The 22,474-nt window shown below is 38.7% G+C and overlaps 1 protein-coding gene across 1 annotated transcript; it reads left to right on the top strand.

Moving 5' to 3' along the window:
• The first annotated feature begins 5,523 nt into the window (after nucleotides 1-5,523).
• LOC110718345 (galactan beta-1,4-galactosyltransferase GALS3-like) lies at nucleotides 5,524-20,599 on the top strand. Its single transcript, XM_021897175.1, has 2 exons — nucleotides 5,524-6,933; nucleotides 18,807-20,599. The coding sequence occupies exons 1-2, from the start codon at nucleotides 5,861-5,863 to the stop codon at nucleotides 19,147-19,149; spliced, it is 1,416 nt and encodes a 471-aa protein (XP_021752867.1). The 5' UTR covers nucleotides 5,524-5,860; the 3' UTR covers nucleotides 19,150-20,599.
• The last annotated feature ends 1,875 nt before the right edge of the window (nucleotides 20,600-22,474 follow it).

The raw sequence follows: 22,474 nt of genomic DNA, 5'->3' as shown, positions 1-22,474 counted from the left end.
CTTGCATGTAGAACCTTAATCCCTAGTGTTTATCACATTGATTTTCTTGATTTTATGAGTTGATTAAAACTTAGTTACAACTCTATTCACCTCCCATTCTTCAATGTAGCTTGACCATAGGCTATAGCATTCTCCCCCTCATTCCTCGTGGTTCGACACGGACTTTTCCTATACTAGGAATAAGTTTGACTTTCTTAATTGTTTGATTGGTGGTGCTTTATATTTCAATGACCTAGATTACCATACATCAATTGTAGGGGTGTCCATAATTCAGATAAAAACCGAAATCCAATTCAATCCAAACCGAATTATCAATTCGGATCGGATCTGAACTTTAAATCGGATCGGATCGGATTGAGATTTTTTGGAAATTCGAATTTTCGGATTGGATCGGATTTACCCTAATTGGATTCAATCCAAACCAAAAACCTAATTGTAAAATTAAGCTTGTATAAATATGGATTTCTGTAAATTTTGATGTTTAGCTCTATTACTTACTACTACATAAAATAAATTAGAGAGACTTTGTATTAATTAATTAATGACTTGACGCTGAACTATTTATTTTAAGCATGATTTTGAAGACTTTTATTTATAGTAAAGCTTTATTTTTGTAATTGTATTAGGCGCTAAAAAATAATGTATTATAATTCGGATTTTCGGATCGGATCCAAATAACCGAATTTTAATTTGGATTGGATCGGATTGGATCGAGAGAGAAATTCGGATCGGATCGGATTGAAAAATTGAAAATCGAATTATATTTCGGATTGGATCGGATTTGGACAAAATCCAAACCGAAACCGAACGGACACACCTAATCAATTGTGTGTTCTTAGTTTAGTACTTTAGTTTGGGTGTGTTTTTTATGATATTTAGTGTTTCACCCTTCTCTTACTGTGAAGAATGGATCAAGTATGTCAAATGGCAGGTGGATAATTTTTTAGTAACCGACTAACCGGGACTTTTACCAAATTAATAAAACTTTGATAACTTGCAATTTAAAATCTCAATATTACCTAAACAAGTGCTTATCATATTTTAGATTTGGGGCTGCCCAAGTTTATCAATTTGATAAAAAAATGAAGTTTATTAAGGGGTAAAAGCGTCATTTTCAGTTGATAATGAAGGGTGTTTATGTAATTTAATAATCACAGTTAACTAGCTGTTGTTATTGTTCCATCTTCATCTTCTTCGTATATTTCCAGCCATTACACAACAATGGAGACTTTGTCTCTTCCCCACCCACCTTCATCTTCTTTGCCTCCTTCTTCAAGTTGCTAATATGGAGATTTCGCCGACCTCAAGTACCTCCATTTTCGACCACAATTTAACGAAATCCCTAAGATAAAAGGGAGAAAGTAAGGGTATGGTTAACCTTTAAGGGTAGGTGTTTATCGATTTCTTGTGAGCTTCTCTTCCCCCATTGAAATCTTCATTGAAGTTGGTGTAACCTTATTCCTGAACAAGTGGATGTTTGTGAGTTTCACTTCCGTCAAATAACGTCGTGAATAGTGACAATTGAACATAAGTACTACACTGAGTTTTTTATTATATAAGCTCAAATATCAAGACCAAATATTTACATAATTGCCATTTGATAAACATGTCATGTTTATCAAATTGATAAATTTATATTTCCTCTTTAGATTTTATAACAAAAGAATACCATCATTAATCATTAGTCTCATTACCGACCTTTGCTGCTTTGACGCACCATCAACATTAGTATTGCTTGATTATGTGAATGTTTGAATCTTGAGTCTGTACTATTACATGTACTAATTTATACTTTTTTTTAAGATTGAAAAAGGCAATTTAAGTGCAACAAAAGAATAGGCCGGGACACTTGAGCATCAAAACAAGCGACTTTAACGTCTATAAGGCCCTCATCCATCTATTTTAGTTTTTAGTCTTATATTAGTGATATATTCATTTAGGGAAAAGCTACTATAATATATATGCGAAGTTTTTTTTAGTGATTGTGTTGATTTATATATATATATATATATTTGGTAATTAACTATGTACTTATTATCGTTGATTATTTTTTTTTTAATCTACTAATATAGAATATTTGTTTATTTTAATTTTGTCTTCATTTTAATTTTAATTTTAATTTTATTTTTAATTAATTTAATTTATGATAAATTTATATAACTATAATGTATATGTGATGTTAATAATTTAATTAGATTGAAAAAGAAAAAAAAAACAGAAAAAAAGCTATAAAAAAATTCTAGACGCTTTTTAATGTCTACATGATTTGCACATTTTCATATTTTCAAAAGTTTCACGCCATACCATAGGCTAACACAATTAAAAGCAAGACAAAAAAAAAAGTGTCACCAAATTTGATTATATGGACATGTAAAAGCCTCCTTAAAAATTAGACAAAATTCGGATAATGCGCGAAATAAGCAGTTTTCGATGCTTCATGTATTTTTTTGGACACAAAAAAAGTGTCGATATTCTCGACGCTTTTTGAGGTCCCTCAAAATTCTCAACTCACGTATTCTCGACGCTTTTTAGAAGCGTTAAGAAATTTTTTTTGTGACGCTTTTTAGTGTCGAAAGCCTAAAAAGTGTCCAAAACACATGCTTTTTTATAATAGTGAATATAAAATAAAAATAATAATAATAATAATAATAATAATAATAATAATAATAATAATAATTTAATACTTCTTCTGTTCTATTAATATTGCAACAAGGAGAAAATTACGCATCCCAAAGCACATTTTATATGCTAAATATCTATGATTGTGTAAGAGTAAAAATTATAAAAAGTTGATATTGTGAAAGTATTTTATGAGATGAATCCAATAAAATCCCACATGACTATATTTCACTTGATGTATAAATCTATATTATAAGGTCAAACAAGAGTGATGAATAGTGCAAAAAGTCCATTGTTGCAATATTAATAGAATAGAGGAAGTATATCATATCATATCACAATAATAATAATAATAATAATAATAATAAAAATAATAATAATAATTTAATATTAATAATAGTAATAATAATAGTAATTGTAATAGTAATAGTAATAATGTTGTTCGGGATACCCTAGTTGATATTTGCTATCGTTCTGGGATTCCAGCAAGGAAAGAGGTTGATGTCTTGAGGGAACGAGGAGACCCTTAGACCTGCAGATGTCTTATTTTATTCCCGGGATCGTGGTTGCGATGTTTGTGTAGATTTGACAGGATCTTCTACTTACACCTGCAGATGTGTTACTTTATTCCTAGACGGGTTTTGGCTGATGCAGCTCATTAGAAGCGGGTTAAGTGTGAAGCTCATTGTCAGGCAATTGGATATGGTTTCATTCCCTTCTCCTTTTCTTCGCTTGGGGAATTAGAGAAGGAGGTTGTTGCGTTGCAAAAGCAAGTTTAGAGGTTCTCGATGACGCAAGACATAGGAGCATGTGTTGTAGCTCATATATTTACTATGGTAGGATTTCCTATATCTAAAGAAGTGGGAGCTCAGATTGTATCTCGGCTTTCCACTAATTTATTGTAGGTTGTATGACTTTTGTTTTTGAGATAATAATAATAATAATAATAATAATAATAATAATAATAATAATAATAATAATAACACAATAATAATATATCATATCATATCACTAATATATAAAGCTGATCGCGCCACATATGCAAGAATAGATATTATTGTGACACATAAGATACTAAATAAGTGATGTATGTTTGGATAATTTTTTTTAAAGATAAAATTGGTGTAAAGAGTTTTATCATCAATAGAATTCTAATATTTTATATATGCAAAATTAATCATAACTTTTGATAAATATCTTATAACTTTATTCTATTTCCATCATCAAATTCATTTTAAAAAGTTTTTTAAGTAAGATTCATTTATAATATATTTATTTATTTTTAAATAGAGAATTAGAATAAAAAAAAACAATTTAAGTACAATAAAAATAATTTCAAGTCAATAATAACACATATATTCACAAACTAAACTACAAAAATTACACTATTGTTTAATTAAATAAGCGATATGACACTGTCTGTCTAAATATCCTACATATCAAAAGAGATTGTAATACTATATTTTAAAATTTATATTGAAATATTAACGATAATCTTGGCATCGACCGGGCACAAAACTAGTTATATGTAAGGGAGTTTTTTTCCGAGTATTTTAATAGACATGTATGATTAAATTTTATTAACGCACCACATGCAGGATTATAAATTTTAGTTATAGCCTATTAAATAAGAGAATTGTAAATTCTTTTACAATTAATAATTCAAATGCCACATAAGAAAATTGGCAAATGAAAAATTTTAAAGTTTAAATTAAATAAATATAAAATATTATAATTTGACATTAGGAATTTTATCTAAGTATATAAGAATGCGATGAAATCCCTATTTATTTAAAATAAAATTATTAAATGATATAATACGTACAACAAATAAAACAACAAAATTGATAACCTAAATACAAAAATATTTTCGTAAAAGTACAATAAATCGTGCATCGCACAGGCTTTATCCAGTAATCTATAACTTATACTAAACTAACAACCGCTGATATCATTCTATTTTAAAACTAGACACATGTCAGGTTATTATTAAAAAAATTTCCTTCCGAAACTATAAATGATGTCATTGTTTTGTAATATTTATTTTATTTTATTAAAATTCTGGTCAATTACATTATTATTAGTGTCAAATTCTGAAAATTTTGTTTTCCTTTTTTTTAAAGGGAATTTAATTTTGTCTTCCTTGAATACTCTTTCATCATTTAATTTTTCTATGAGCTTTATTTATTTGTTTATATTAATATTTGATGTTTTATTTGTTTTGAAAATATTTTTGTTTTTAATTTTGATATAAAAATTAAATAAATTAGAATACGACCTCCGTTAAATGTTATGTTCAACTTTAGAATATTTTATATCTCAAAAATAATGCCCCAAAGTTGCACATAAAAATTATCGGAGGTAGCATTTTATTTGATCAAATCGAGCATCGCAGGAGATTAATCTAATTCCCTATAGTGTGAACCACATGGAAGAAGGATGGCATGGGACTGCAAACTCTGCAGTGACGAGGAGATGAACCACATGGAAGGAGGAAGGCATGGGACTGCAAACTCTGCACTACATTGTGAAGCTTGGGCATGCTTAGAAGCCATGAAATGGGCTAGTGAAATGGGCAAGCAAGGCCTCCTTGTCCTCTCGTATTCAATCTCCCTCCTTAACGACCTTCAAGACCAAAAAGGTAAGGATATAGAGATTTCGTGGACGGTAAGTGAGATAAAGAGATTGGGTGCTTCTTTCAAAAGATGTACCATTCTAAAGGTCGCTAGAGACCAAGTCAAGAAGGCAAATAACATGGCTAGGATTTGTCGCTTGAACACGACTAGTCATATTTAGTTTTGTTTGTTCTTTTGCTCTTGTAAAAAAAAAAACCAAAAAAAAAAAGAAATAAAAATAAATTAATCTAAATATAATAATAGTAGTAAACAATTTTTAGAACAAAAAAAAATGATGGTGATGATAACAACTATATCACTATATCAGCAACTATAAATCTATAATAATAATAATAATAATAATAATAATAATAATAATGTCGCCCTTTCCAGGTGACCTAGAGGCTAAGAGTCTAAGACAATAATCGAATACTCTAAATCTCTTGTTTGTCAAACTTTGTCCGAATATCAAACATAAAAAAATTGTACTCCAAAATAGACGGGGAACCAACTAAAGTTCCTTACTCTTACTCCATTCCCTACCCACTTTGTTTGAATGATCAACATTTTCTTCAACATCAAAATCAAATGGGAAAGAGTCATAGAGGATAGCCATTACCGTTAAAATGTTGTTAAGGTACAACTGTGCACCTGAGCTCAAGCTCATCGTTACCGCCCTCCTCTTCTTCTGCGCCGTTGCCACCCTTTTTCAATTCCTACCCACCCGATTTTCTCCCTTCTCCACCTATGTCACACTCTGCCCCACCACCTCCAACGTCGCCACTGCCACCACTTCACCATCACCCCAACAACCCTTAGATCATGTCCTCGAAAACGGTGTTATAAAACGATCATTTTACCCTGTCGGTACAGCTGCGTACAACTTTATCTTTATGTCAGCCTACCGCGGTGGTCCTAACTCCTTTGTCGTGTTAGGACTCTCCTCGAAACCCCTTCAGAAATACGGTAATCCAGCATACACTTGTGAATACCAATACAATGATGGCTCTGTTATTATTGTTCCAGGTAATAAGCTTCCTCTCGATGACTTTGGTTACGGTCGAACGTACGTACTAGTAGTCGTGAACTGTACATTCCCTTCAGACACCGACCCTTCTACAGGTGGCCGTCTTCTCTTCCATGCCTCAACAAACGGTGGCTATGATCGTGTTGTTAACTCAACCGACACGATCATAGCCTTAAACGAACCTCCTAACTCATGGCAACCTTCTCAATTCTCCTCTGTTCCAAAATATGACTACCTCTACTGCGGAAGCTCATTGTTCGGCGACCTCAGTCCTCAGAGAATACGGGAGTGGATCGCTTACCACGTGAGATTGTTCGGTACGAAATCCCATTTCGTGTTCTATAATGCAGGGGGTATCCACCCTGAAGTAATGAACGTGCTACAACCATGGATTGAACTCGGGTTTGTTACCGTGCACGATGTTAAAGAACAAGAGAGATTCGATACGTTTTATCACAATCAGATTCTTGTTCTGAATGACTGTTTGCATAGACATCGTTTCGCTACGAAATGGATGTTCTTCTTTGATGTTGATGAGTATATTTATTTATCAGGGAATTCGTCTCTTGATTCGATCATGGAGTTGCTCAACGATTATACTATGTTCAATTTTGAACAGGTTTCTATGTCTGATCGACTGTGCCTTACTGAAGATGCTGGCCAATTTCATAGGTATGTTTATTTCAATTGCTGGTTTTTTATTCTATAGATTTTGGTTGATTTCTGAGATTTTTTGTTTTAATAATGACTTTTGACTACACAATTACGTAGGATTGAAAATGTTAGTTTTACTTTTTTTAATTTATTGATCAAATAGGGATAAAAAAAATTATATTGACTCCCTCCATGTTTTTTTAAGTGTTACACTTTTCATTTTCGGCCGTGTTTTTTTAGGTGTTACACTTCATTTTTTTGGCAAATAGCTACATTAAAATATCATATCTCCTATCATGGTCCCCATTCAAACCCACTATTACATTTTTATTATATCTTTCCTCTCACATTCATTACTTTTCAATAAATTATTAACCCCACAATCTTTCTTTTATAATTTTTTAATACTCCTACTACTCCACTTACTTCTTATTTTATTTAAGTCAATTAAATTTCCTAAAATTATGTGTCGGTCAAACTATAACACTTAAAAAAACACGGAGGGGGTAGTGATTTACAAATAGATACTACCTCTATGTGTTTTTCAAGTGTTATTGTTTGACTGACACATAATTTTAGGCAATTTAATTTAATTAAATAGTGAATTGCTATATATCACCAACGTTTTTTATCAAACCGCCGACAAAAGTAATTAAGGGACTAAATTTCCCTTACTCATTTATAAGTCCATCAAGCTTCAAACTCAATTGTCAACCACCAACACCCAAGCCGCCACCAGCCATGCAATGATGCAATAACAAGTATTGGAGTTGATTAGGGGATTTTGCTCCCACCAATCGGAATGCGCCACGTGGGCCAATCAGGTCCTGCCAAGTGTCCCCCAGTTGGACATCTCAGGGCTTGCCACGTGGCACACGCTTATTCGTCCACCCTGGACTTATTATGTCATGACACGTGGCATACTCCATGCCTAATGGAGAAGCCGGTCACCTAAGCCCAACTTCCGAGGGAAGCCCAATCAGCCCAAGGTTAACCTAAACCTAGATTGGCACGTTTCCCGAGGTTATAATTACCTCCCTTAATCCTCATTAAGGGAGAGGACGCGAACAACGCAGATTACACACATTAAACACTCTCACCTAGAGAGACCCAACCACTTTAATTTCCGCATTAATTACTCCTTAATCAAGTACTAACTTGACCGTCGGAGGCGGATCTCCAACCATCCGGAGCATCCGTTTGTTTTGCAGGTACAGGCGTCCGGTTCCAGTCTCGGAATTGTAACTCTCCCGCAGGACATCAGAAAACCCCGAAACATTTTGGCGCCGTCTGTGGGGAGAGTACTTCTGAGATGGCACCCACGTTTGTACCGGCTCCTGAAGAGAGACGTCCCCTGGACGATCTTCTAGTTCAGTCGGACCACGATACTGAGAATGAATTTGAAGTTGAAGCTCACACAGCTTCAGACGGGACCCTAAGGGCCCGACGTACCCGTCATACCGAAAGGAGGGAACGGGAACATCTTCAAACTGGAAGCGAGCCAGCAAGCGCACCGCCTGTTCGGCAGCAGCCGACTGATGGGTCTGCTCCCATCACAAGGAACGAACTCATGACCTTCATGAGGGACTTCAAGGGAGAACTTCACAAAAGGGGGTACCTTCAACCCTTCTTAAAGTGTGTTACTCCAGAAAAGGGACGAGAGATATTAGACGATCTTCACTCTGGTTACTGTGCTTCCCATATAGGCGGTAAGACGCTTGCTCAACGGGCAACGCGGCAGGGCTACTTTTGGCCTACTTTAGAAGCAGATGCAATGGAGATGGTGAAAAAATGTGACAAGTGCCAAAGGTTTGGCAAGCTAATTCACCGTCCGGCTACTGACCTCACTACCATTCATAGCCCACTACCGTTTGCTAAGTGGGGCATGGATATTCTGGGTCCATATACGCCTGCTACAGGCGGAAGGAGGTACATACTTGTTGCCGTTGACTACTTCACTAAATGGGTAGAGGCGGAGGCTGTAAAGGGAATCAAGACGAAGAATGTAATTTCATTCATTTGGAAAAATGTCATCACTTGGTTCGGGGTTCCCATGTCTATGGTTTTTGATAATGGTCCCCAATTTGAGACGCCTGTTCTCAAAATCTGGTTGGGTGACCAAGGAATTGCACACTACTTTGCATCTGTCGGCCGTCCACAAGCAAACGGCTAGGTAGAAGCCTTTAATAAAATCATCTCAGACGGTCTCAAGAAAAAGATTGAACGTGCAGGCGGCCTATGGGCGGATGAATTACCACATGTTCTCTGGGCCATTAGGACGCCTGAAAAAGGGGCGACTGGAGAAACTCCATTCCTCCTAACTTATGGTGCGGAAGCTGTTCTTCCAATAGAACACTACGAGCCGACTCTTCGAGTAATGCTATATGAAGAAGAGGCAAACTGGGAAGCCATGCGCCTGGCATTAGACGCACTTCCTGAAAGGAGGGGCAATGCTGTCTTGCGCCATGAAATTTACCGCCTGAGAATAACTAGATCATACAACAAAAAAGTACACATGCGTCCACTCAAAGTGGGGGACTTTGTACTTAGAAAAATGGAAGCAGTTGGAAGGGCTAATGAGTCTGGCAAACTAACTCCCAACTGAGAAGGACCCTACCGAATCTGTGAAGAGGTCAGGGACGGTACCTACCGTCTGGAAACACCAGACGGCCAACCGTTGCCTCGAACTTGGAATGAAGATAATCTTAAGAAATATTTCTTTTGAATGATATAAATAGTCAAGGGCTACTTAATAAAAGTTTGCATACTTAATATTCAATTTTGTACTAAGAGGGGCACGCCTACTAACAAACAGTCGGCTACTCTCCATACTCAGTTTTTATTTTTACTTAAGAGGGGCATGCCTACTGACAAACAGTCGGCTACTCTCCATGTTTAATTTTTATTCTTAGTTAAGAGGGGCAGGCCACCTATACATTTACAGTCGCCTACTCTCCATTGAGTATTTTACTCTATCTTCAAAGCATGCCGTCTGTACCTTTACAGTCGGCTACTATCCATTGAGTATTTTACTCTATCTTTAGAGGGGCATGCCGCCTGTACCTTTACAGTCGGCTACTCTCCATTGAATATTTTACTCTATCGCCATAGGGGCATGCCGTCTAGATATATAGTCAGCTACTCTCCATAGAAGAGGGCCGACTGGTTCCAAAGCACACAGCCACCCCCCTTATACTTAGCTAAAAATGATCAGGGCTTGGACGACCCTGTGCCTAAACAGGCGGCTACCCTCCTCTTACTTAGCACCTTCGTTCACCAAGAACTAACAAAGGCCACAAGCCGAATGATCAGTCCAGGCGCCAACCCAACTGATCCAATCTTTAAACTAATACGACCTGTCCCAACATCATAGCAGGCGTCCGGCGGCATCCCTCCGGATGAAATTCTTCGCAGAGAGCAGCTCCCTTTTGGGTGGAACATTGCTCTATAAACTAATTACACGGCACCTATATGACTGTCCCCAAGGGCAACCACGTAGCCGTTTTTGAGACAAGGATAACTCTATCACTAACCAAACCAGTGGTAGCAGTTGACATCTGAGTCAGATGACCGCTTGTATTACTTGGGATAAATGAAGGGGGTACCTCTTGAGTTAATAGCCAACAAACATTGGCAAATCAAAAGGTTCAGCCGGCCTCCGCCGCCTGGTACCTTTACTACTCAAGCAGGAGTGACGGCGACTGAGTAACACCAAAGTTAACTCATAGTCACTCTCTCAAACTTAGTATGGAGCCTAAAAGGTATGAGTCGTCCGCCTGTTTTTAGCAAACAGGGGCTCTCAACCACTACTCCTGCTAGGTTAACAACCTATGAGTTAAAAGCCAACAAACATTGGCGAATAAAGGGGAACAACCGGTACCCACCGCTTGATACCTCTACTACTCAGTTACTTGGTCACTCCTTAAAAATTTAGTATGAAACTAAAAAGGTGTTCATACAGCACCTGTTCACACTAGATTAAATATGGAGGGGAACAGTCGGCCTAGACGGCCTAAAGTCTCTAACCTAAAAGCTAGTCGGCCTAGTCGGCCTAAAACCACTTTCCTACTTGGTTAATTTTACAAATGACAAGACCGCCTGCCTAAAGGGGATCCAGTCTTTAAAATGTTTCGAATACCGATTGGATAAATGGCCGACTGATCGTCTAGCCTGGAAACAGACAACTAGTCGTCCAGGGGCATAGGCGGCGTGACTAACTATCCGTACCTGTCTGCAACTATCGGCCATGTAAAACAGTCGGTATAGTGTACAATTGGATATCAGAATATTCAATACTTAAACAAATTGCATAAGCGGCGTGACTAACTATCCGTACCTGTCTGCAACTATCGGCCATGTAAAACAGTCGGTATAGTGTACAATTGGATATCAGAATATTCAATACTTAAACAAATTTGAAGCAAAACAAAAATATTCATTCAAAAGAAGCCGGTCATTAAAGACCGGCAAAATATTCAGAGCCCCGGCCCCCTGGCCGGGTAAATACAAACAAACGGCACGCAGGCCAGGGAAAGAAGACATAAAGCTTATGAAGGGGGCAGATCTTCAATATTAGCAGCTGTCGCCTGGTCAGCACTCTTTTTGCTGGACTCGGCTTCAGCTGCATCCTTCTTTGATGTATTACCCCCAAGCGGCACAAGCGCCACCACCGGCTGCTCCTCCTCCTCCAGTGCCTCTTCCTCAGCAGCCGCCAGGATCTCTTGATTATATCTATCAGAACACTGGCGGTACGTTTTTTCCCATGAGGCAAAGTCGGCATTGGGGAAGAGGCGGCCCCAAGTCATGCGCTGGATTTGAGCAGAGTCTTCCATCATCTCCCGGACCAGCTCTTTCTTTTCTTGCTCAGCCTTTTCCGAGAGCTCCTGAGTAAGACTCTTCTCCTGGGTCACCAGGCGTACCTTTACGCTCGCCAAGGATTTCTCCAAGGTTTCGTATGAGGACATCTTTTGGCGAAGAGGTCTCAGCTCGGCCTTGAGGTTGTTGATGGTCGCCTCCAGCTCGCTATTCCTCTTCTGGGCCGCCTCTAACTGAGCCCGGATAGCGGCGGTAGCCTGCGCCTGATAATAAAGAATATCAATGGTCAGAACTTCATTTTGGGCAATTTGAAACATTGCCTTATCACAGTCAGAGGCGGCCATAGCTTTTGCAGCCTTTACCTCTTTGTTCTTCCGGTCAAGCGGCTTGCGAAGGCCGTTCACTCGGAGCAGGGCCTAAGTAAAAAGAGGAACAGGCGTCAGTTTCCAAACAAAAAAGAAAGCAGGCGTCCTGGAATTGAAATACTCAAAAATATGCTAAGTATACCTCAGCAAGGACCCCTGCAATCCCGTCTAGGTCAAGGGTGCCGACACCCCTGACCGCCTCCCTTTCAGCTGGAGGAACGACTTTGATCATAGACTTGGCCAATTCGACCAAGTCAGGCTCTTGAGGGTCGGCTGCATCAAGCATAAACAAACGGATTAGACCTAGTAAAGGAGGGAGCAAGTCTAAAATTTACAAGGAAAATTTCATACTTCTAGGTGGCCCAGCTGGAGTTTTACAAGAAGTGGCCGGCTGTTTCTCAGCCGCCACATGTTTCCTGGCAGAACCAGGAGAGCTCGCAACAGTCGTCCTCCGGGCCTTGGGGTCCGGCTGTTGGGAAGAAGAAGCTCTTGGAGCGCCCGTCTAAAAAAGAAGAAAAGAGTCAGTATATGCATAAACACAACTCCAAAAAGAGGGTGAAAGGTTCGAAGCCCACCAAGGGTGCCCCCTTGTTGGGGGAGTCGGTTGAAGACTGTTGCATGATGGAGGCCCGCAACATGGCCGCCGCAGTCTTGGAGGCGGTAATTTTGCTCATGGCGTCCGCTTCAAAAACAAAAAGCAAAGTTAATAAAAGTCATAACAAGAAATGCATGGAACAACAGAGTATTCGACAGGCCGGCTACCTCTTGAGCACCGACTGCTGAGGCCACAGGCGGCCAAAAAGTACTCGTCGTAGAGCCATTTGAAGCTCGGGACGCAGTGCAGGGGTACTTGCTCTCGTACCCATGAAGTAGAGTTCACCTTCGACTCTACTTTGAAGAGTCCTTTATCTAGGATCTCTTTCTTAGCCTTGGGGGGAACAGGCGGCATGCTGCGGCCGCCTGCAAGAAGGGGCGGATTCCTGTTCCACCTGTTGAAGCGCTTGTTCAGCTCTGTGTCTAAACTCTCAATGATAAGGAAGGTGCTCCGCCAGTCCTTCCATTTGTTTGCTTTACCTCTCGTCATGAGGTAGCCCCTGTGGCTCGTCAATTGATACCAACCGGTACCGCCTGCCTTAGGGGTCCGGCTGAGGTACTTCATGTGGGCGAAAGCCTCGAAGTTCGGCTCCACCCCGTGCCGTTCGCACCCGGCCACATAGCTGAGTACGTTGACCCAGGAGTTCGGGGCTAACTGCCATAACCCCAACTCATACCCATCCAAGATCCGCTGAACAGCCGGATGTAGTGGGAAGCGCAGCCCAGCCTTGATGGCCGCCTCGTAGCAGCCAAAGCAGGCGCCATCATAACTGGTACCAGCCGGCCAGACGACTGTGTCTTCTGGATCCGGCACGAACACTAAAAAGTCGGGGCCCATTGTGTGGTTTGCGATAAAGCTCTCCACTTTCTCTTGCATGGCCGTGATCCGGCCCCGAGATACTGTGCAGTAGTAGGGGGTATTTTGCTCTCGGTGAGAGGCGGATGGCTCCGCCCAATCGTCCCCCTTCTCAACTGCGTGAGAAAGCCTCGCCTCTTGTAGGCGACTGTTTTTCTCTTCTGTGTCCAGAGAAGCATGGCCAGGAGAGCTAGACTCGGAATCGTCCTCTGACGAGTCCGAAGAGGACGACTTCTCCCCTCTCCCGGAGAGGCCCGCCTCCTCTCCTTTAAAAGGAGCAGGAGAGAATGTAGAATTGTCAACTGTAAAATGGGAAGGGGTCACTTTGACTCCTCCCTCAGAACTGCCGGCTTTCAAGCCGCTTTGTTTCACTTCCACATCTGGCGCCTGGTCAGATGTTTCACTAATCGGCACCCTGTGGGAGGAGCCGTCTGAGTTTGAGATCCTGGCAGTCTTTTTTGTTCTGGCCATCATGCTCTGCATAGACACAGATACAGTCGGACTTTGTATAAAGGGCAAAGATGGGTCCAGAAAAGGGACGGCGGCACTCCTAGTCCTAGATTCAGCCGTCCCCAGTGACCGGCTGATCACTAACCTAGGTCGTGTCGTGTGCTTCCGTGGTGCCATTTCAAAAAAGAATAAAGTAAAGAGAAAATTAAGAGTAAGAGAACCGACGGTTACCTGAACGAGTGACGATTGATGAAGTTCTGAAAATCCTTTGCAGTCGGCTTGTCAGAGCAGGCGGTAGGCAGAAAGGGTCCAAAATGTAAGAGCAAGTTCAGGGGTCCGAATGTTCTCTCACAAAGTTTTCAAGTGTGAAAATGACCTAAGTCAACACTCCTTTATATAGGCGAAGTGAGAAGGCGAAGGGTCACTTCCAAAATTCAAAATTTTGGCGGGAGAATCTCTCGGCCTCTCGCCGAGTGACACCTGTAGCAGGCCATCGCCTGTTACAGGGCGATACCTGTCACAGGTAACACGTGACCAGTCACGTGCCACCTGTGAGGGGCAAATGATTAGGGCATTTTGCTCCCACCAATCGGAATGTGCCACGTGGGCCAATCATGTCCTGCCAAGTGTCCCCCAGTTGGACATCTCAGGGCTTGCCACGTGGCACACGCTTATTCGTCCACCCTGGAGTTATTATGTCATGACACGTGGCATACTCCATGCCTAATGGAGAAGCCGGTCACCTAGGCCCAACTTCCGAGGGAAGCCCAATCAGCCCAAGGTTAACCTAAACCTAGATTGGCACGTTTCCCGAGGTTATAAATACCTCCATTAATCCTCATTAAGGGAGAGGATGCCAACAACGCAAATTACACACATTAAACACTCTCACCTAGAGAGACCCAACCACTTTAATTTCCGCATTAATTACTCCTTAATCAAGTGCTAACTTAACCGTCGGAGGCGGATCTCCAACCATCCGGAGCATCCGTTTGTTTTGCAGGTACAGGCGTCCGGTTCCAGTCTCGGAATTGTAACTCTCCCGCAGGACATCAGAAAACCCGAAACAGGAGTAATTATAATGCAGAGTACTTTTTTTACAAATAAATAATTTTAATGCTAATAAATAAAAAAAAATCAAGCAATGAAAACCAATGCCAATCGAATGACGCCCAAAATCGATCGACCATGACCAACAATCGGAGCCCAAAACCGGTTGGGTGGGGTAACCAACGGTTTTGAGCGTCGGTTACTGACAATGTCAACCGGCGTTGAGCGCCAATAGTGAAAGTTGGAGGAGATAAAAAAAAGGGAAGACAAACTGGTTTTGCCGACCACCGCAATACCAGTGCGACACCTTCATCCGCCACCGCTGCCCTTCCACCTTAAATGTGCAAGTCGCCACTAACCTTCAACTCCAGTGTACAATCACTGTTGTAGTGATAGGTGGTTGGGAAATAGGTGATGAGAGAAAAGGACAGGTGAGAGAAGTGGTGGTTGTGGGTGATGAGAGAGAAAAAATAGAGACAGAGGAAGAAAGGTGGGGGTATAGTAAGGACATTGATGTCCAATCACCTTAAATGTTGGTGTTGTTGATAAAAACTATTGACGGTATTTAACTCCCCCCTTAAAAAATTGTTAAAGAAAGATAGTAGGGTTAATAGTTTATTGAAAAATAATGAATGTGAGAGGAAAGATATAATTAAAAAAAAAAAGAAAAAAAATAGTAGTGGGTTTGGGTAGGGACCATGAGAGGAGAGAGATATTATATTTTAATATAGTTTTTTGCCAAAATAAGAAGTGTAATACTTATTAAAACACGGCCGAATTTGGTAAGTGAAACACTAAAAAAACACGGATGGAGTATTAAAAAATGTAAACAGATCAAATAGGAATAGATTGCTTTTAATAGTGAACTATGATAAGCAATTGGACAATATTTTACAAGGGTAACGTGGCATATTAATTAGGATTAATTTAACTAATTGGTTTAGCGTAAGCTACAATTGAAAGCGTGGGAAGCAAGAAATCATTATGCCAGATTGCCTGATCTTATGGAAGTACGATGTTCTTACTCTGTGTAAGGGACCAAAAGCATTAGTAAATCTATATTCCATCAGTTTCTTTTCAATGACCATAATTTAAAATCTTGCAATTATTCACAACTTATGGATCTTTCTGAATTTTTTTTCTCAATGAAGAAAAAAATACAGTCAAGCGTGCGAGGTCTTATTTGATTTATCTTAATGGATGTTTCATTGATATTTTTTATAAACAAAATTACTCAGTATTAAGTGATAATAGAGTAAAGAGCATAAATTTTGTTAAAATGTGCATTGAAAAAGATGCATAACTAAAAAGGGCTATAAAAAATTTTAAAATAATACAAGGGGAGTATGTAGGATTTGATTTGTAAAACTTTATTAGAGTTATAGAAAAAGGTATATGAGCCTTGATAAGTCTAGTTATTCGGATTTGGATTGGATTGAATTGAATTAGCATGATCATGATATTCATTTGACCATTATGTCGATCAAGTCATTTTAAATTTGGAGGTGTCGTTAATTTGGTAATGAATTAGCATGATCATGACATTTTACTGTTTGTGAGTGACATTTGGCGAATTCAGAAAAGTGCGATGGCATTTGATGAATTTTTAAATTTGTCAGTGGCATTTTTTAGTGAAATATGTTCATTTAATAGCTCTTTTGAAATATGTTTTTCGTAATACTTTGTATAAAGATTTTTCCTTCCAATTAGCACGGGCGCCAAGGTACATGATTTTTTTTGTCTTTGATCGAAATCGAACTAGAGTTGTAGTCTTGATTAGAGGTGTCGATTCGGGTATTCTGTTTGGATTCGGTGGGGTCGAATCAAGTCGTGTCTAATTTTTAATTTGAGTCTTACTAACTTTTTATATCCATTATGCGAGTGAACATCTGAATCGAATATATTTTTGACTGGTTGGGTGCAATTTTGACACATTTAGTCCTGATTTACTTATCACTCCTAATCTCCTATCATTGAATTTACGAAGCATATACTTAATTCAACTCTTACAGCTTGTTTCGATGGAAAGAAATAGAGGGGAGGGAAAGGATGAGATGAGTTTTCCTCCATTTGGATAACAAATATTGGAGGTGAGGGAATTGGGAGGAAGAGAAATGAAAGAAAATTATTTCCTTCCACAATTAAGAAACAAATCTTTCCAAATTATAGAAGATTTGGAAGAAACTTTGATTCTACAAAAACAAATCTCTTGATCTCTAACCCCAACTGTTTGTCACCTCCACCACAGGCCTCGCACGTCATCTTCCAACGCCATGTCCGCCGCATCATTTGCTATGGTATTCAAGCTTTTCTTCTTCTTTTTTATAAATTCGATCTTAAAATTTCAGATGATGAGATACAAATTTCTAGTTTTGATTTTCAAAAATCAATTTTTCATGAAATTTAATTTTTATTTTCATGAATCAAGTATCATAAAACTGAGTTATGATCTTCAACAAATGGATTTTCTGGAAAAAAAAAAAAGTTTTGATTTCGGTTAAAATTTTAGAAAATATGTTCTTCTTTTTCTAAAACCAACATTCAGAAATTTTTGTATTGATTTTCGAAAATTAATTTTCATAAATTTCTGTTTAAATTTTGAAAAATCAATTTTCAACAATTTTTCATTTGGAAATCGACAAGAAAATTTGAGGGATTTCCCACCAGAAGAACAAGCAAATCCCTTCACTCTCTCTTCCTTCATTTTCTCTATTATCCAAATGAAGGATTTTGTTTTCTTCACCCCTCCCCTTCCTTCATCTTCCTTCCCCTCCATTTCCTTCCAAAAATTCTATCCAAACACAGCATTGATTGCATTATTGGTTGGTAGTTTTTATAATACAACAAAATAGGTGATGATGCAAGTATATATTATATGTGGTGCGTGACATACATGCACGTTTTAAATTTGTTGTTTGATGTTGATACTTCGTATTTAGGTTGAGCTGGTGATAACTAATTTGAAATTGACGTGTGCGATTATTCAAATCAAATATGCTATTCAATCATACCACAAACATGATTACATGATTGCTAAACGAACCTTATATTGGGAACACCGAACACATGGTAAAGAACCGTGTAGAATAAGAGCATGCAATAATTAAAGTACTTTCTTTTTTGAAAATAATGATCCTCTATATCTTTTAAAATAATAAAAAATAAATATATAATAATAAATTAATAAAAGTGGGTGTAGGTTATTTTAGGCTTAGCAACCCATCACTTGTAAAGTTGTAAGGAAAATCCTGTATATACAAGAATTTAGGACTCATTTGTTTGAATGTAAAAAACTTTTAAAGCAGCAAATAATTCATTATACTGATTAAGCAACGTGTTGGACTTAAATATTTAGTGATACTAACTCAATAGGATTATGAAATGGACAAATTTAGCATAGTTTGCGTTAAATTGGAAACACACAATGAAAATATGAAATCATGCATTACATGATGTTAATAAAAGGTTAGTCTATGTCAAAAATTAATATATAAAGAAATAATAATAAAAGGTTAGCGTTTCAACTTTGACTTAGTTTTTTTAGTTGATAAATATACGTGGTGGACAATGAAAGACAACAATGAAAATTGGTGTACATACATAAGGGAATTTGATGATATGTGTTTTGTTTATTTAATTTTCTCTAATAAAAATTGACCATGGATATATGGTTTGTAATGTAGTACAAAATTATATTGAAATGAGTTGTTAAGCGTATATGTTATTATTATTTATGTCTTGTCCATTTTCATAATTATCAGGAGATGGGGTTTTGAGAAGTTGGTGTACAAAAATGTGAAAGAAATGAGGAGAGACCAAAAGTACGCAATACAACCAAAGAATGTATATGCAACAGGGGTTCACAGGTCAGAAAACTTTGATGGCAGCTTCACTTGGTTGCCCAGCGAGATGATGAAGTATTTCCACTACCATGGCACGGTTGCTGAACGACGTGAACCGTGCCGACAACTCATTAAAGACAATTCTACAACCATTGAAGACACCCCATATGTTAGTGACACTGCCATGAGATTGATTGCCCCTTTGATTAAGAAGTTTGAGCTTGACGCCATTGGTTCTAGGCTTATATCAACTAGGCTTTGATAAATCGCTTGCTAGTGTTTCATAATGACAAGTTTACTATAGAAAATTTTAATTTGTAACCCTTATTTATTTATTTCTTTAAGGCATGATGTGCATGATAAGTACCTTGGCCTTCCAACGGTGATTGGAAGATCGAAGAGGGTGCTTACTAAGGGTATTAGAGAAAAGTTATGGAAGAGACTTCAAGGGTGGAAGGTTTTTTTTTTTTTTTTTTTTTTTTTTTTTTTTTTTTTTTTTTTTTATCTCTAAGGCGGGTCAAGAGGTTAGGCAGTGGCCAAATCTATCCCAACCTACGCGATGAGTGTGTTTAAATTCCCTTCTTCTTTTTGTAACGAAATGAGATCTTTGGTGGCGAACTTTTGGTGGGGTTAAAAAAAAGGGTGAGAGGAAAGTCCACTGGATAGCATGAAAAAAAATTATGTGAACCTAAGGCTAAGGGCGGTTTGGGATTATGTGATTACAAATATTTTAATGTAGCCTTTTTAGCTAAACAAGGTTTGAGATTATTGCAGAATCAGGATAGTTTAATGGAAAAAATTTTGAAAGCTCGATATTTTTCGAATGGGGATTATTTAACTTTGGAGCTAGGAACTAGCCCAAGTTACACTTGGAGGGGAATTTGGCGAGTGAAGTGGGTGTTGCAGCGTGGTCTCTGTTGGCGTGTTGGTGATGGCTTGAACATATCAGTTTGGAAGGATGCGTGGATTCCGAGTACTCAAACTCGGAAGATCATTTCACCTCGAGGTGAGGCGCCAGAGAACCTACGTGTTTGTGATTTAATTCACGTTGCAGCAGCTCGTTGGAATGCTTCTTTAATTGACACACTTTTCTTGCTTTTTGAGAAGGAGCGTATTCTAAGTATCCCACTTAGCTTCCGTTATTTATGGCACTCTTAGGGTAGGTTTTATTCATATTTTTATGCTCGATTTTATTCTTTTATGTCGTATTTTTAGAGAATAATGCGTGATTTGCGTGTTAGCGTGTAAGTGTAGAGAAATGCAAGCTTTTAATGGTTTTCATATTATTGTATTCATTTCTCGGCTATTTTTCTCGCTTCTCCGTTTATTTGACTTGTTTTGTAGGTGTGTCGAGTTCCTCGGGGTTTAATCAAGGAGGGAGCTCAACGCATTCAAGGAAATTAACGGAGCCAAGTTCGGGAATTGAAGCCGAGCATGCAAGTCAAGCCTAACCAAGCAAGTGTAGCCAAACACCGCAAGTACGAGCATCAAGGCAGAAAATAACACAATATTTCAAAACAGTTTCCTAACGGGTTTCTAAAGATGATGGACATTGAAAATTACATTGATTGTTATTAAAAGCTAGAGCCAAACATGTTATGGAATGTTATTTATTTTGGGGGCTAGCATTAGTGTTATGCCATTGTCTGTGTGTTCCAAGCTAAATATGGGTAAATTAAAAGCTACTAATATTACTCTACAAATGGCCGACCGTTCTTTTAAATACCCCTTATGTGTTTTAGAATATGTTCCTATTAGAGTAGGTAAATTTTATATACCTGTTGTTTTTGTTGTTCTCGATATGGCTAAGGATATGCAAACCCCAATTATTTGGGGTAGACCATTCCTTAACACTGCAGGAGCAATTATATATGTGAGATGTGGAAAATTGACACTATCAGTAGGGGACGATAAAATTATTTTTAATCTAAATAATACCCCTAAAAGCCCCATGACAGAGGAGAAGTGTTTTAGTGTTTTTATGTGGTTCATAATTATTCTAACAAGCCCCAAGCTCTTGTAAAAGATCCCTTGGAGGCGGTATATTGTGTTGCATCTTCTACAGATGAAATAGACAAATGGCAAAAGGAAGTTGATGCAATAGAAAGAGCCCTCTACACTGTCGGTATTGGCTTTGAAGATGAGAAGGTGGAATTAAACAATAAAGCTATGGAAATTGAGCCTACAGTAAGTGTTCCGCCAGATCAAGTTGCAATTGCTAAATCTAGTGACAATTTGAAGCAACCATCGATCGAAAAGGGGTATCTAGTGTGTAGTATTAAAGAGTCCCCAGTCCAAGTCAATGAGGATCCACCAAACAAGATGAATTGGCGTCCCACAGGGTATGTCAGGAAGCCGCGTCGTGGCCTAAACATCGCTCGACCGGGTGAGAAACCACCAGACCAAGCATTAGGCCAAGGGTCCTAGTTTTTATACTTGGTAAAAAGGTCGTGCGGGACCTAGATAAACCAGCGCTTTGCGGGAGGCAACCCGTATTTTCTTGCTTTTTAGACTAGTTTATCTTTCTTTTTCTTGTGACAGGAGAGAGGAGGGAGTGTAATGAGTTTATTGAGTTTTTGTACAGTTTTAAGGAAAAGAATTGGTTAAAATTTGAAGAAAAGAGGAAAAATACTCCCGTACTAAGTTGTCTCGGGCCCGACCAGGCGAAGCTCGCCCGATCGGGCACGAGACTAAGGGTTCGAATTCATGATTTTTCGCCCGATCGGGCAAATGACGCCTGATCAGGCGCGAGTTTTGACGAAATACGGAAATTAAGATCGCCCTATCGGGCGAAGGACGCCCAACCGGGCGCGAGAGTAGAAGAATATCGGGGTAACAGATCGCCCTATCGGGCGCGAAAGAAACGTAAATTAGAGTGTTAGATCGCTCGACCGGGCGACAGCCCGCCCGATCGGGCGCGACAACACTCACCGTCCTTCTTCTTCTTCTTCCTTCTTCCTTTCCCCATTTCTTTCTCTTTCCTCCATACTTTCTCTCACCGAACTTCCATTTTTCTCTAACTTCTCTCTAAGTTTCCCTCTCCATCTCTTACCCAAATCCAATAAGTTTTACATATTCTTAATCCTTTCTTCATCCTCTACATTCCTACATTAAAATTTTCAAGTTTCAATCAAATAATTTCATACCCATTTCTCTATTATGGCTTCAAAGAGGGCCCGATCAATTTTTGGGAGGAGTTCTAGTTCAAGGGAGGAGTACGATCCGGATTTGCAACTCCGTTATTGGCCAACAATTCGAATTTCTAGCAAGAAGCAAAAAGAACGGCTGGAGCACCTTGCTGGGCAGGAGGTAATTCCTTCACGGTGGTTACACCGCCCTACCCTTGAATCTTATGGTTTGTATGATTTTGTTAAACGTTTTTTGAACGATATAGGAATGAGAAAATTCGTTGACATGCATTATCCTACATAATGTGAATTAACGTGTGAATTTTTGTCCTCTTTGAAAGTTGTAAATAGTAGAAATGGACCGAACTTATTTCTTAGGTTGAACAATAGGAATATTAGTTTGACATATGTTGAATTTTGTAAATTATTTGAATTAAATTCTGAATTACCTTATCAATG

The sequence above is a fragment of the Chenopodium quinoa genome, unplaced genomic scaffold, assembly GCF_001683475.1.
Source record: "Chenopodium quinoa cultivar QQ74 unplaced genomic scaffold, ASM168347v1, whole genome shotgun sequence".
In the NCBI taxonomy this organism is placed as follows: Eukaryota; Viridiplantae; Streptophyta; class Magnoliopsida; order Caryophyllales; family Amaranthaceae; genus Chenopodium; species Chenopodium quinoa.
This window is presented reverse-complemented; position numbering and strand designations above follow the sequence as displayed.

Excerpts from the sequence above, each read along its gene's own strand:
- LOC110718345 (XM_021897175.1), top strand. The coding sequence starts at position 5,861 with ATGTTGTTAAGGTACAACTGTGCACCTGAGCTCAAGCTCATCGTTACC. Across the intron at positions 6,934-18,806 it reads GATGCTGGCCAATTTCATAG|GAGATGGGGTTTTGAGAAGT; the intron begins GTATGTTTATTT and ends CATAATTATCAG.